The sequence below is a fragment of the Ictidomys tridecemlineatus genome, chromosome X (assembly GCF_052094955.1).
Source record: "Ictidomys tridecemlineatus isolate mIctTri1 chromosome X, mIctTri1.hap1, whole genome shotgun sequence".
Taxonomy (NCBI): domain Eukaryota; kingdom Metazoa; phylum Chordata; class Mammalia; order Rodentia; family Sciuridae; genus Ictidomys; species Ictidomys tridecemlineatus.
The window spans coordinates 21484463-21499952 of NC_135493.1; the positions used below are offsets into that span (position 1 = coordinate 21484463).

The 15490-nt window shown below is 47.4% G+C and overlaps 1 protein-coding gene across 4 annotated transcripts in view; it reads right to left on the reverse strand.

The window, feature by feature from the left end:
- Window positions 1-15490, reverse strand: part of Bcorl1 (BCL6 corepressor like 1) — a 67442-nt gene that overhangs the window by 34020 nt on the left and 17932 nt on the right. For all 4 annotated transcript variants that reach the window (XM_078034292.1, XM_078034291.1, XM_013356054.4 and 1 more), the window contains 3 exons: window positions 10986-11115; window positions 5520-5610; window positions 1974-5234 (listed from right to left, as the gene is read on the reverse strand). In XM_078034292.1, coding sequence (XP_077890418.1) covers window positions 1974-5234; window positions 5520-5610; window positions 10986-11071 — 3438 coding nt within the window. In that variant the 5' untranslated portion in view covers window positions 11072-11115. The remainder of the gene's footprint in view (window positions 1-1973; window positions 5235-5519; window positions 5611-10985; window positions 11116-15490) is intronic.

Genomic DNA, 15490 nt, shown 5'->3' on the forward strand with positions numbered 1-15490 from the left:
GCTTCAACCCCAGCCCCCTGGGTACTATTTTAAGCACTTATATAATCACCTCATTTAATCTTAACAGCTTCATTGAGATACATCATATAACTCACTTATTTAAGTGTATAATTAAATTGTTCTCAGTATAGTCATCACCACTTACACTTAGTTCTAGAACTTTTTCATCACCCTGAATGAATACCCCAATCCATTAATCAGTTACTCCCTAAATTCCCCATCCTCCCCCAGTGCTAGGCAACCAAAAATCTACTTTCTATCTCTATGTATTTGTCTATTATGAATATTTCATATCATCATCTCATTGAATTTTCACAACAACCCTAATAATATTATTGTCTTATTGCACAGATAAGGAAACTGAGGGTCAGATTTAACCAATATCACATAGCTAGGAAGAGGTGAGGCCAAAATTCAAATTCCAGCTCTGTGCCTAGCCTCAGAGGGTACACTCCTCACCAATCTATTATAGCATCCTCCTGAAGATGTATTCCCATTACTTGGGAAGGACTGCCATGATAATCATTCAACAAACACTTGTTAAATATTCAGTGAAATGGTTCCAAATAAAGTGAGTAGAATATAGTGTGGCATAGCTGAAGAACATGGACTCTAGTGTTAAAAAGACTAAAGTTTGAGTTCTAGTTCTGCCATTTAGTAGCTGTAGTAATTTACTTGTAAATCTAGTGAGCATTCCCCTCAGAGAGTTATTGGAAGGATTAAAATAGGTAATATATGTAGAAAACACTTGGTATATAGTAGGAGTTCAACAGGAACAACATTAATGACAATAAATTATTATTTTTGTTATTATCTCCAACAAGGGAAGATTTCAGTCAGCCTAATCAAGTGTTATACACTTTACTACATTAGGATCTGTTTCTACTTTGTCTCTGACATAGAGGAGGTGAGTGAGAGGTCACTGAGGAAAACCCACCCAATCTCTCTATTCCAGGGGTCCTTAACCTGGAGTATGTGTATGGCCTTTGGGAGAGGGTGGGTCTACGAACACCCTGAAATTATTGGCAAAGTTCTGAGGTCACATTTCTGGCGACAAGGTCCATTGCTCTCATCAATTTTTCAAAGCAGTTTATGGTCTAAAATTGACTAAGAACTTGTGCCACAAATAAATTCATGGTGCCCTGGATAGAAATCTATCCCTTAGTGTACATCAACATCCAATTTGAAAGCTTATTAATACAACTTCAAATTGCTCCATATATTGAATGCAACCTGTCCTCAACTGTTTTAAGAATCTCCTTGGATCAACAGTAGCCTCTGGATGGCCTCAAGAGAACCCATGGACTTAAGTCAATTGTTCCTGGCCTATCTTTTTGCTTAGAACTCTGCCTCTACCCAGAGCCTATTATGAACCAAGACCCAGATGTCCATCTGCCTTGCTCACCAACTAACTTCTCAACATGCCAAAACCCAAAGCTGCCACCTCAAGCTTGAAAGGGATAGGAAACTAGTGGATTAGCCTGAAAGCCAAATGGGCTCTGACCCCACATGACTCCAAGCAAATCCTAAGCAGGCTCCTGGAGGGTGCAAAGAACAGCCCTGTAAAAGGCCCTTTCCCTCTCTGGGCCCCGAGTTCTCAAGGCCAGTAGCCAGTCTTCTTCTCAAAGCCTTGTCAGTAATTGATCTCCCTCATTAATACCTTCTTCTGCTTGCCAATCTCATCTGGGACAACTGCTTTCCTGGCCCCTGGGATATAATCATTCCTACCTCCTACAAAATACAAGCGCGCCCTGCCCCAGATAAAAACACCATATACAGAGAACATGACTTAGAAAGGGGACAGCAGGTCATTATTCCCTTTACAAAAGTGTTTCAATCACCACAGGTCACACAGCTACTCAAGAACACTGTGCCATGGGGGCAGGAATTCAGTGCAGTTGAGATGTGCAGAGTGAAGCAGACTGGCAGGGTCCTAGTCCACCCTTTTCCTGAGCCTGGCCACTGGCACTTACCTTGGATCCCAGGGAACTCCGGACTGTGGGCTTGGCTTGTGGCTGCTGCTGCTCCTCGCCTTCCTTCTCTTTGCCACACTTCATCTTCTTTGGTGGCAGAGATTCTGTCACTTCATCTGGCTGCCACTTGTTCTTGCAAGCAAAGACCCCAACACTTTCCCGTTTTACTCGAGCCTGCCCTGCCTTAGGCCGTGCTTCAGCCTGGCCCCTCTGGGGAGGTGCCGGAAGGCCATCGGCCCGGAAGCAGGTGGCTAAATTAAAGACCACATCACCATCCACCTTCTCCATTTTCACCCGCCCTAGATCCACCTGACTTCCGAGCTGCGGAAGCTCTGTGCTGGAGCCCCTCTTGCTGCCTGGTACCACATCCAAGATGAGTTCCTGGGGGTGGCCGTCATGAGGTAGCAAAGGCAGCTCGGGCATGTTGCGCAGGTTCTGGGGGGTGGCCAGAACCAGCTCATGGGACATGTAGGTGGCCAGCACTTGGTTCTTAGGCTTCGTGTCTCCTGCCAGCTTCAGACCACAAGCTGTCTGGGGGCCTTCCATCTTAGGAGTGCTATCAGAGCAGAGGTGGCTCTCTGATTCCTCAGGCCCCTGATTTACTCTAATGTCCCCACTACTAGACTGAACAGACAGTGCCAGGGTCCCTGTCTGAGGGCTGAGAGTCAGTAGGACAGGGTTGACTTGTTCTTCATAAGGCTTGGCAGCAATCCGGCAAGTTTTGTTTTTTGTTACAGTGTCCTGCTCTGAAGTAAAAGGACCCCCAGGCCTTGGCTGCCCCTCGGGAAGTCCATGCACAGTTTCACTGGAGCCAAGAGATGGCACTCCAGAAAACTCAGAAACAACGCTGGTGGGCCTGATGGGCACCCCCTGACTAGGGGTCAGCTGCCCGGCACTGGAAATGCCAATGGAAAGCAGAGATGCCTGGTGGTATGGTGACCAGCCAACAGGCAAGACCTGAGTGCTGGTGGGTTTCCCATTGACTGAACACCGTGGATAAATATTTGCCGGCCCTGTAGGTTTCCACAAAGAGAGCTCCTTGGTTTGGCACCCTGGCAGCACAGGGGCAATGCGGGCTGGGGTATAACGTGTTTTGACTGTGCTTGGCTGTCCCTCAGCACCAGACTGGCTGCCCTTCTTGCCACATGTGGCACCAGTGCTCTTGGGCTCTCCTTGATCAATAATGGAGATGGGCTCTTGCTTGGGGAGATGGCGGGGGTCTCGATTGAGGCCCAAGTTAGGGTCTTTGTTCAGCAGCAGAGATGCAGGCACTGGGTTGGCCACTCCCACGTAGGTGCCAGGAATGGTGCTGATCAGCGCAGTTGAGTTTTTCACCCAGGTGCTCGGGTCACCATTCCTCACAATCTCAGGAAAGATGACAAAGGGTGAGGAAGTGGAGCCCAAGCAGGAGGTGACATTGCTGCCAGCAGCCTGGGTTGTGCGCTGAGACCTAGACAGGACTGTGGAGAGGAGGGCCTTGCTGCTGGTGTGCACAGGGGTCAACACAGGCATGGGAGGTGTCTTGCGCTGGTTAGGCAATGGAAGCTTCTGACGGTTGGACTTGGAGGAGAGGTCGAGGGGCATCTCACTGCACTCGGGTGGAGAGGCCATCTCTCGTTCCAGCTGTGGAGGCGACTTGAGGGGAGAGAAGGTAACAGAAGTCCCTTCTGTTTGTTGCTCAGTGCCACCTGGCATCTTGGCAGGGTGTGGTGGGGCTGAGCTCCCACTGGGGGCTGGCAGCAAAGGCTGTGGAGTTGGAAGCACCTTGGCAGAAGCAGTGGCAAGGGAGGTATCTGCCAAAGGCCCAGGGGCCCCATCAGGCGCAGGCTGGGTAGTGGTACTGCCAGATGGGGAAGTGCAGGGGAGCCTGTTCACCTCCAGAGAGACCAGCTTGGAATCTGAAGTCAAAGGCCGGGCCACAGAGAATGCATATGGGTAGGACCGAAGCTCTGGAGAGGCCAGCACACCTGGGAGACACCTGTCCTGCAGGTAGGATGGCAGGACAGGGAGCGTAAGAGTGGATGAGACCCCCAGGGTGGTTGGAAGTGTGGCCACACTGAGAGGTTGCCCACAACTTGGAGGTGGGATGTATACTAGTGGCTGGCTTGGGGTCAGCACTGTCCCTGGCTGAAAGGACAGGGGGACTTTTTGCATAGCTGGTGCCTGAGCTGCAGGAAAACACACTCGACTCAAACTGAAGGAGGCCGGGATGGGTGCCGAGGTGGGAATGGCAGTTGGTGTGGCAGCCGGCATGGGCGTGGGGGCTGGAGTAAAGATTGGGGCTGGGGTGGGTGCAGGCACCGGTGTAGGAGCAAAGGCAGGAATGAGAGTAGGGGTAGAAGGGGGACCAGAGGATGGGGCTGGGGTGGGCATGGGCACAGAAGGAGGGGCAGGAGCTGCTGGAGGCGTGGATGCTGGCATGGGAGCCAGAACTGGAGTGGGGACAGGAGCAAGGACCAAGGTGGGAGCTGAAGGAGGCACAGGAGCCTGGATCAGAGCCAAGGGTGCTGCTGAAACTGGGACCGAGAGAGGAGTAGGAGCAGGAGCCGACAGGGGAACCGGGCCTGAGGGAGGAGCAGATGCTGGTACAGGCACCAAGACTGAGGCCGAGACAGAGAGAGGGTTTGAATCAGAAATGAGAGTGGGCACTGAGGGTGGCGCTGGAGCCAGAGCTGGAACTGGTGCTAGGGGAGGGGAAGGAGTGGAAACTGAAGTGGCAACTTGAACTGGTACTAGCCCAGAATGGGGTACCGGGGCTGGGACAGAGAGGGGAACCTGGAATGGATCTGGAACAGATGGGGGGACAGAGGCCGAACCAGGTGCAGGACAGATAGGTGCCGGCAGTGGACTGAAGTTAGTGGTAACCAGAGGCAGGGTCCCCTCCACAGGGACTCCAGTTCCCAGAGTTGCCAAAATGAAAGTGTTCTTGTCTCCAACACCATGCCGAGAGTCCAAGGCCTTCACCCCGGCTGGTGAACAGTCAACCTGTTTGCTCATTTGGGTGCTGAGGGGAGTCCAGGAGCAGTCGGCCCTGCTATTGCCAGCCTCTGTGCCGTCAGGAGTGGGCAGCTTAAGCCCGTCTCCGGGGCTGCTCAGTGGCACCAGGAGGCCCTCAGCCTCTGCCGCATTCCCAGCATAGTCCATTTTTGGCTGGGGATCATCAGGCTGGTCTTCTGACTTGTGTCCAAGTTTCTCTGTCGCACTGCCATCTGGGTCTGCCCCCCGGGCATTGCTGCCACTTCCAACTGCTGTGAGCTCCACCTGCAATGACAGAACAGCATGTCCATCTTAGCAAGCTCCCTATGGCTGGTGTAAGTGTCCTGAGGCCCCTGAGAAGCAACTTCTGGTCCTCTCTGCTACTCGACCAAGTAGGTCTTGGCAGCAGCCAAGGGCAGCTGGCCAATCTCTGTCCCACCTATAGCAACTCCTGGGATATACCCTGTCCCTTCCTGCCCCCCCCACTTGGGACAGCAAGCTGGGCATATTGCCAGGAAGCTCAGTTCCACCCTTCTGTCAGGCAGCATGTGGCACAACGTAGCCTCTTACCTTGGAAAAACTGCTGCTGACACAAAACTCCTGAGACCCAAAGTGCTGGCAGTCACCTGTCGTGGACTCCTCATCAGAAAGAGGTGCTCTTCTAGCATGGGAGACAAAAATCAGAGAGGGACAAGAGGCTCAGTCTTAGAGCCACCACTTAATACACAAAAGGCTCTGTGGCTGCCTGAGTTCTCACTAAACCTTCCTGTCTCACTTCCCATGATGGCTTGAGGGAGACTGTAAGTAATGGGGTGGGGGCCAGGATGCAAAGTAGAGTCTCCACACTCAACTTTGCAAGTTCCTACAAAGGAGTCCAAACTGACTAGGCTCCCCTCTTTGGGCTGCTTATCCTATTTTCTAGGGCTCTTGCCAGGAGTGTGGAGTATCTCTAGCACCTTCACCTTTTCCTTAGAGCTTACAAGTCAAGGTGACCATCCAGGATATACAGGACATTGCCCAAAGGGGAGAGGGATGTAAGTCACTGCAGGCCTCAAAAGGCATGCAAACTTTTTCTTTCAAATATGATCTTATTTCAAGACTACAAGAGAAGCTGGATGAAGATATCAAATGGGTAATCCTTTTCTAAAGCAAATCACCACCCCCATTGTGTTTGCAGGTCTAGTCTAAATCTGAATCACCACCTATTCACCTGATGGACCTGCCTAGAGCCAATACACGTTTATCGGCATGTGCAATGATACGCTTTCAAGGCCACTAGATCATTGGGTGCTGAGAGGCACTTTAAGGACACTACTTCCTTTCCTCCAAGGGACATATTTCCCCACTTTCCAGGGTTCTGCCCAGCTCTAGCCAGTGCCCTCCACTTTTACCCTTATTCTACCCTTGGCCTACTGCCAGCCCTCAACTCTCTGTTCAGACTCTTAGCACCAATATAATTCTTTCCCATCCCAATGGGGGAGGCTCTCAAGGCCACAGATCCCAAATTCAGATTGGCAGACTCCAGGGGGAAGTGCTCAAGGCCAGAGAGCTGGTCCTGAAGGAGGAAAACTCAACTGTACCCCCATCTGCTCCTAAAGCTTTCTCCAATTTTCAGGTAAGAATCCTAGAAAATGGTCCATCCCGATAGGGTCGGGGAAGGATCACACTGGAAAGGTAAAGTTGAACAAACACCCAAAGTTTGGTATGTTAAGAATAGCAAGAACATACTAACCCTGCCCTAGGAGAGGACACCACTGGGGCAGAAGCCTGGATGGTCATGGCCAAGAGGGTGGTCTGGGTCAAAGAATAAAAGCCCCAACATAAATATTGCAGTGGGTTTCCTGGATGGACAAAGCATAGGACTGCTCTGCATGTACCTGGGGAAATGAACCACATTTTGGTTCACACTTCTTCTTTGGAGCTTCACCTGAGCTCCAAGAAAGCCCCTGTAGAAGTCAGCCACCACCTTATCAGATACCCTAGCCACAGGGCAGTCAGGGTGCCTGGAGACAACCCCAATGAGAAGGGGGATTGTTCTCCTAATAAATCCTCCCATCCACTGAAACAGGGGCTCCCAAATTGTACCTGGGACAAGATAAGCAAAAAAGGCAAGGGGGAATCACTGCAGGCTTCTCCCCATCTTTTCAGGGCTTCAGAAAGGGCTAATCAAGAGGGAAAGGCTTGTCTCCTTTAAAAGTCAGCTAGGCTGGCAGAGGTAGGAGGGTCCCACTGCTGGAAATGACTGTTGGTAACAAACAGAAATGACTGTAAGGCAAGGGCTTTTGAGGCAGTCATGGGAGTCTTGAGGAAGGGGAGGAAGGGAGGGCCTGAGGGAAAGGGAAAACATATTTTCATGGCAACTCCTGAGAGACCAGAAAAGCAAGACCTATAACCAGCCTTGGGCCAGGGGGAAGCATGTTCCAACTAGACTTGCCAGGGATGACTTGGGGGGAGGATGGTGGTGGTGGTGAGGGGAAACTAGCAGCAGCCCCCCTTCACCAACCTCACATGGGAAGGCACCATTTATTTACATTCTTTCCTCTCCTGACCATACAAAAGGGAGCAAGCTACATGTTCATTCCCCTCTTGCTGGGCTCCCACCCTGCCTGAAATCATACTTGAAAGCAGAAACCCTGCTCTCACTAGCAAGCAGCCACCAGAGAACTGAAAAACCAGGACTAAAAAGCTGGATAATCAGGACTAGAAGCTGTGAAACTAGCAACGGCAGCAGGAGCAGCAGTCCAGCTACTCCAGCCAAACCCACCCCTGAGTGCTGGCCCCCAAGGCTCTGGGAAAATGATGTGTGGCCACAGTTCTAATCCTCTTGAGGAGAAGGGAGTGCAGAGATGAGCAAACATTTGAATAGTTCCACTAAGAGAAGAACCTGGGACAGGAATGGTTTGTAGGGGAGGAGGGCCCTAGGATGAGCTGGGTTAACTGGGCCAGGTTAAGAGGATGCAGGTGAGTGGGAAGCAAGGGTCAAAGCAGCCTTTAGTCAGGACTGACAATCAATCCTGCTGTTTCTTCCCACCAGAGATGCTAGGCTGGTATGCTCAAGGCTTTGTTGAACTTAAAGCAGAAATGGCCATGACCTTTCAGGGCCATTTTCCTAATTATTAGGGTATAGCACCACTATTAAACCAAATCTTTAACAATTTCTGTTGGGCCTGAACTACTCATAAGAAAAATGTACAACCCAGCAAGCACGTGGCTCATTACCACCCAGCCCCTGCAAACTTTCCCTGCCTCCAGTTCCACCACCCCTCGAAGATCACCTTTATTCCATCCAGGGCCTTCTCCAAACACACCACCCTCTCTTACTGTCCCAGGGAAATATCAGCCCTCTCCTCCAACTCCTACTCATCCCTCTAGCCTGGGTTCAGATGGTACTGCCTTTCCTTATTCCCCAGGAAGTTTGTCACTCTTGCATCTAGACTCCCTTAGGATCTGTATGTCCCACTCTATAGCACTTGCCATCAACATACCATGACTATTGGTTTGCTCTCATTGTGTTTAATAGATGTTTGAATGAAGGAATGAACTAATGTTAGAAAAAAAGAAAGCAAACAGATTTAGCTGGAGATTTGAGTAGAGTTGGCCACAGGGAGCTAGTAGAAAACTCATGCCCCTATTCTGAGGTTCTCAACTGCAGCTAGTGAAGCCACACAGACTTCTACAACATAACTTTGAGAGTAAACTCTGAGGTGTGGTTTTATACCCCAAATTTCTAAGTTCTACTCATTGGCAAGGGTGGAGAAAGATGGTTTTTAAATAAGGTGAGAACACATTTTGGAAATCAGGTGTAGCACAGTCTAGATTGGTGAGAAAGCGACACTAAAGGGTGGATGAGATCAAAAGTGACAATATTTAAAAGGTCATCTTAACCAGATGGCATATTTGGTAATGCAGCATCCCAAGGAAGGTCCGTAAGAAGAGATGATCAAATTTTTAGTCCACTTTCTGCTCGTTTCTTGGGGATATAGAGTGGATGGTGAATCAAGTTTCACTGTCCACTATCCTTTAGTGGCACTGGGGATAGAATCCAGGCATGCTCTGACATTGAATTATATCCCCAGACCCCCTTTTTAAATTTTGTTTTGAAAAGGGGTCTAAGTTTCCCAGGTTGGCCTTAAACTTGTGTTCCTCCTGCCTCAGCTGCCAGAATCACTATGATTACAGGCATGCACCCCCACACCTGGCTCTACTGGTTCTTTGAAGGCTCTGGTCCACATCTCTGCATCAAACTCACAACTACTTTAACAAGATCAACATAACCTGCCAGTGACTACTCACAGAAATAAACACCACCACCCTGTCTTGCCACAGATTATCTCCAGATTATCTAATAACATATTTCATATGCAAAGAAAAATACCTTTCTTCTGCTGCCTCCCAGGATAATCCTGTCTTATTTTCCTTGGTCTTGACTTTTGGATTCTAATTTAAGTTCCTTTTAAGTCCATCTCTAACTTATTCCTTGGTATGGAGAACATTAAGCTATCAAGCACTGATGACTTTAGAAAATAAAAAAAATGTCTATTCTCCTAACTTTAACCTCAGACAAGTTCACACTTTTCCAGTTAGTAACAGAAGAAAAAAGCAGATAAAAACACAGCGATGGTGGTGTAGCTCAGTTGGTAGAGTGCCTGCTTAGCATTCCAAGGCCCTTGGTTCCATCCCCAGCACCACAAAAACAAAGACATTATTTTTTTTCTTTTTGGTATCAGGGATTAAACACAGGGGTGCTTAACCACTGAGCCACATCCTCAGCCCTAGATATATTTTATTGAGAGACAGGGTCTCACTGAATTGCTTAGGGCCTCACTAAGTTGCTGAGGCTATCTTAGAATTCACAATCCTCCTGCCTCAGCCTCCTGAGCCACTGGAATTACAGGTGAGTTCTCCTGTTCTCAGAAACATTCTTTTTCCCCTCAAAATTACCGATATTCCCAGGATGGTCTTGAACACCAATACTTCTTAGATTCACCCAACGAATGCCAGATCTTGCATCCCAGGAAAAGTCTGTGTTCTAGGTAATTTCTCTGGTAGGTTTGAATTTAAATCATCAATGGATTGAAAATGGCAGCAAAACATCACCAACTCTGGAGGAGCCAAGCCTTCTCAAAAAATGGGAGAGGCACTGCACCTACCACAGATAGCTCTTTGCCAAGGGTTAAGAAAGTCAATATAAAATCTAAAGGTCATTTTGGGTGCCCTTGGTATGGAGCATGATCAGGACATGCCAATCCTGGTCAACCAAATAGTGTCTGATGAGTAGAAAACTGAAAATATACAGGATAACTAACATTCAACTTTGTGTTAAAACTGTTGAGCATTCTCACTGGGCATGGTGGAACATGCCTATAATACCAGCAACTCTGGAACCTGAGGCAGGAGGATTGCAAGTTCAAGCAACTTAGTGAGGCCCTAAGCAACTTAGTGAGACCCTGCCTCAAAATGAAACATAAAAAATGCTCAGTGGTTAAATGCTCCAAGGTTCAATCCCTGGTACCAAAAAAAAACCCGAAAACAAAATCCTGTTTGGTAGTCTCATCTCCCTTTGATATTTCATAGGGAACTTACTGCAAATCTTCGTTAGCCTCATGAAGCAGGAAAGCACTGACCACAAGAACACCCGCTATCAGTTCCTAGTACAAAACCACTCAATGAAACCACCTTTCATCCAGTCCTAGGTCAAGGACTGAAAATACCTTATACTTATCCTTGAGCACCAAACTTTGACATAGGAAATAAAAACTGCAATTACCTGGGTTTCCCCTTACTTCTACAATCGACAGTTCTTAATGAGTAGACAAACAGTAGCTGGCAAAAGTCATCTGCTGGCCTCCTTACCTTTATGTGAACAGGACAGCTTGGCAGAGCAGGTCACTCTCACAGCCCCAACCCCAACCCATCTCAGTAAAATTAGAAATAAGCAAGAGTCTCCTCCCCAGACCCTACAACATGCAGCTACCTCTCTGTGACCAGGTACTGTTCACTGGAAGCTGGCAGCAGCCACCTTGGAAGCCTCCTCACCTCTCCTCGTTGATGCCACACATGCGAATCCGGTCAGAACTAGTCCAGTTGTGCACGCCGCTATAGAGCGGTGCTGTAGAGATCATGACAGCCACTCACCACCAGATAGGACCTGCTGTGGCCACTCCCCCTGGGGAAAAAGAATCCCAAAAAGTCAAACTCAGAACAAGAGCAGCTGCTTTACTTACCTTTTACACAGAAACGTTTAAGTAATTATAGCATCAAAACTTTAAAGCAGTCTTTCGCAAGCCAGCCTGCTATGAAAAATGAAGGTCCAGATAGACAAGAGCAAACCAGCTTTCCAGGAATCCATGTTTCAGGATGGAGATGAGGACATTGTTAATCACCTAGAGTGATTTTTAAATTATCTTCAGAGACATACCTGCTTGAGTGTTCGAAGAAATTCAATCTATTGCAGACAAATGAGATGACAGTATATTTTCTGCATATACTTAGCCTAAGCAACTACAATTACTGAGTCATACCTATATATGAGCAGTGAACATATTGAAAGATGACTGGGGTCCAGGCTCAGTGGTACACGCCTGTAATCCCAGCAGCTGGGGAGGCTGAAACAGGAGGTTCACAAGTTCAAAGCCAGTCTCAGCAACTTAGCAAGGCACTTAGCAACTCAGCAAGACCCTGTGTCCAATAAAATATTTTAAAAAGGGCTGGGGATGTGCTCAGTGGTCAAGCACCCCTGGGTTCAACCTCTAGTACCATGACTGAGGGTCTTTTTCTTATCTTCTTTTTAAACCATGGATACTAAAGGATTTGAGGGATGCAGCCAATTTAAGCTTTCCAAAGAAACTACATGCTTTCTTTCTAAGCCCCTTTGAAAGTATTCTCTTCTGCCTCCAAGTTAAGCATGATACATCTATCTAATGTGGCAGAAGGCTCCCTCCAAATCAGGTGTAATACTTATTGTACTCTGACTATGAACAAGCAAACAAACACACCAACAAAGTTCTATCAAAAACCCCGTTTCTCTCCTTGGCCCTTCCTATTAGTCTGCCATCCCATGACCTACCACTCCTTTCACCAGCCAGTGCCCAGCTCTTGCTGTTGACAATCATGGCACAGTCAATTCACCTTCCAGAAAAAAAGACGTATCAAGAAACAGAGCTCTATCCAATAAGCTTGTCTTGAAACCCTTCAACTTATTAGCTAAAACTCTTATTCACCAAAGTTCAACTGAACATAACCTTACAGTGATCAGAATTCTCTGCTGTTTTCCACTTTCCAAAGAAGTAAATTATAGTAAAGGGCAGTCACATCAGGGATTTTCTCCATTTATACTTTTTTGATAATTCACTTATTCACTCAACAAATAGCTACTGAGCTCCATGTGCCAGCACTGACATAGGTACTGGGGACTGAACAAATAACAAACAGACCAAAATCCCTGCCTGCAGAGTGCTTATTTTGTTTTGTTTTGTTTTGCTGATAGTGGGGATTTAACCCATGGGCCTTTATCAGTGAGCTACAAGGGTAGCAAGAAACGGTCTTGCTAAGTTACCTGTGTAGCCCAGAACTTACAATCCTCCTGCCCCAAGCCTCACAAGTCACTACAATTACAAGTGTATGCCACTGGGCCTGGCTTGGGGTGCTTACATTCTAGAGGGACTAGATGAACAATAAGCATGTTATATCTTTCTGTCATAGCATGTTAGAAAGTCTACAACACAGGCTAAAGGGCATGGGGACAGTGTAGGATGTGTATGAGCAAATGGGGATTTGAAATAGGGTGATCAGGGTAGGCCTTGCTGAGGAAATATTTCAACAACCTGAAGGGGGTAAAGAAACAAGCAATGTATATATCTGAGGGAAGAGCATCCCATTGAGGGGAAAGAGTGCCCTAAGGCAGGAGGCTGCCTACTAAAGTCAAGGAAGAACTAAGGAGATCAGTGTGGCTGGACCTGAGGGAGGGAGATGAGAAGAGAGGATGGGAGAGATGTATCCACTCATTCCCCTCCTGGGCCTCCTCCTACCCCCATGTCTGTACCAACCTTGGGACCCTGCTGCCCTTGCCCCTTTTCTTTACACTTTCCCCTCCCCTGGCTTCTCTAGGGCCCTGTTCCTGCTGGCTTCTCTAGGGTCCTTCTTTCCTGCTACTCCCCTGCCAAACCTGGGAATTCACTGAGGTCTAGTCCTCACCTTGTTCTCTGTCTCTCCTCACCTTTACCATCATTTCTTCACCTCCGTGCTTTCAAAGGCTCATCTCCTCTCTACCTCCTCCTCTGTCTTCCTTCTCCCTTCCCTCTACAATCCCTCCTCCCTATTTCACTCTAATTCCTCCTCTTCCTCTTCCCTCTATTAATCTTCCTACTGTCTCTCTCCCCCCTTTTCTCTTCTCTCTAGGCACAGTCTCCTCTCCTCCAATTTTCTCTCCCTTTCTACCTCTCTTCCCAGCCTTTCCCAGTTTTTTCTCCCCCTTCCCAGTTCCCTCAGGCTCTCCTTTAGTCTTTCCTCCTCCTTCCCTTTCTCCCTCTCTGGCTGTCCCCCATCCACTCTGTCTCCATATCTCTGCCTTCAGTCTCCCTGTCTTATCTGTCTCCACCCCCTTCCTCCCATTTATCTTTTTCTGGCTCTTCCCCAACACCTCTCTCCCTGCATGTGTATGTCAACCTTGCCCCTTCTCTCAGGTATAAGCTCCCAGTTTCAAGCCACTCTTGGGTGTGCTGATGACTCCCACATCTCTATCTCCTAGTCCTGACCTCTCTCCGTAAGCCCAAAGCAGAATTCCCAGCTGCCAGCAGCTCGCCGTTAACTGGATGTCCACCGAGCCTCTCAAACACAATGGGTCTCAAACCAGACTCGTTATCTGTTCCCATAAACTTGCTCCCCACTCCCCATGCCCAGTGTGCATCACATTTCCTATCTTAGTTAATAGCACTGTTCCCAAGCCTGGAAATTTCTTCAACTCCCTCTCTCTAGCGCCCAGATCCAATCAGGAGTCAAGCCTGGATAATGCTATCTCTCTCCTCTCTTCTACCCCTCTTGCCAGTACCCTGGTGAAAGTCCTCATCATCTCTCCCCAGGAATACTACACTAGCCTCTTAACTGCTCCGTTGGCCTCCCATCTCTTGATTCTACAATCAATTCATCTTCTAAAGCACCAGTTCGATCAGGCTTCCCCCTCCCTCATCAAAAGCCATCAGAATCAAGCCTGCATTCTTTGCACAGTCTTTGGGGCCCTCAGGATCTGATCTCAAGCCTCCTCTCTAGTCTCTCTTCTGCAACATCTTGCCATTTCCCTGCCACCCCCTTGCCTAAAATGACCATCCAATTTCAGGACTCTACTGCTTCCTCGCTCTGAAATGGCCTTTCCCTGTGTCCCCTCTTCCTCTGTCATCCCTCAAGGTGTAGCTTAAATGTCATTAAGAAGTCCCCCCAGCCCAGGCCCCTGATCAGTTAACTCCTTCCTCTCTGGTTCTTCTCAAACATTTAATTCCTACCTCTAGTCCAGCACCATTTTTCCTCTGTAGTGTGATTAGTTGGGGGTACTGTCATGTCTGTCCCTGCCACCAGATGATCAGCTACTCAAGGTAAGAAATATCATCCTGCCTTGTCTTTCGTTCCTCTGTAATACCTTGTACATAGTAAGTGAACTCAGAAAATGCACGTTATGAGGGTTGAGGTTGTGGCTCAGTGGTAGAGCGCTCACCTAGCACATGTGAGGCACTGGGTTCAATCCTCAGAACCACATAAAAATAAATAAATAAAATAAAGATATTGTGTTCAACTACAACTAAAAAATATTTTAAAAATAAAATGCATGTTATGTGGAACTGAATTCTGGATGAGATTTGAGGTGATACACTGAGAAATAATAAGACACAAAATCAACCAGGAAAAAAAAGCATCCACTATGCTGCTTACTATATATTTATTTATTTAAATATTTATTTTTTAGTTATAGGTGAACACAATATCTTATTTTATTTTTATGAGGTGCTGAGGATTGAACCCAGTGCCTCACGTATGTTAGGTGAGCACTCTACCTCAAAACCACAACTCCAGCCCCACTTGCTTACTGTTAAAAAAAAAAAAAACTATTAGTTACCTATAGCACACCATTTTTGGAGCTGCCTGATTTCTGCCTCTGTTCATCATCTTTGAGCTATTTTGCACCTCTATAAATTGCAGGTAACTGATGGATATGCAAACTCTATCTTGTCCTATAGAATTTAGATTGACTTCCTTCTCCACTGTGGAAAAACCAGTTTTGCCTCTATTTGCAATTCTATTCCTTTACTCCAGATAAATTTGTGCTTTTTGAATTTTTCTTTGAACTGGCTATAACATCTGTCTGGTTCCCTTGTTGATTAATGATTAAAATAAAATCTTTAACACATTTTCATTTTTATATATGTACAAGAGTCATGACTTTCTACCTTTTTCTAAAAACTGTCTTTTAATGTTACTAAGACAGAGTTAGCAAAATTTTAGGAAAAAAAATAACCAGGACCCCATTACCTGAGCATCCTGATTAATGAAGCTGT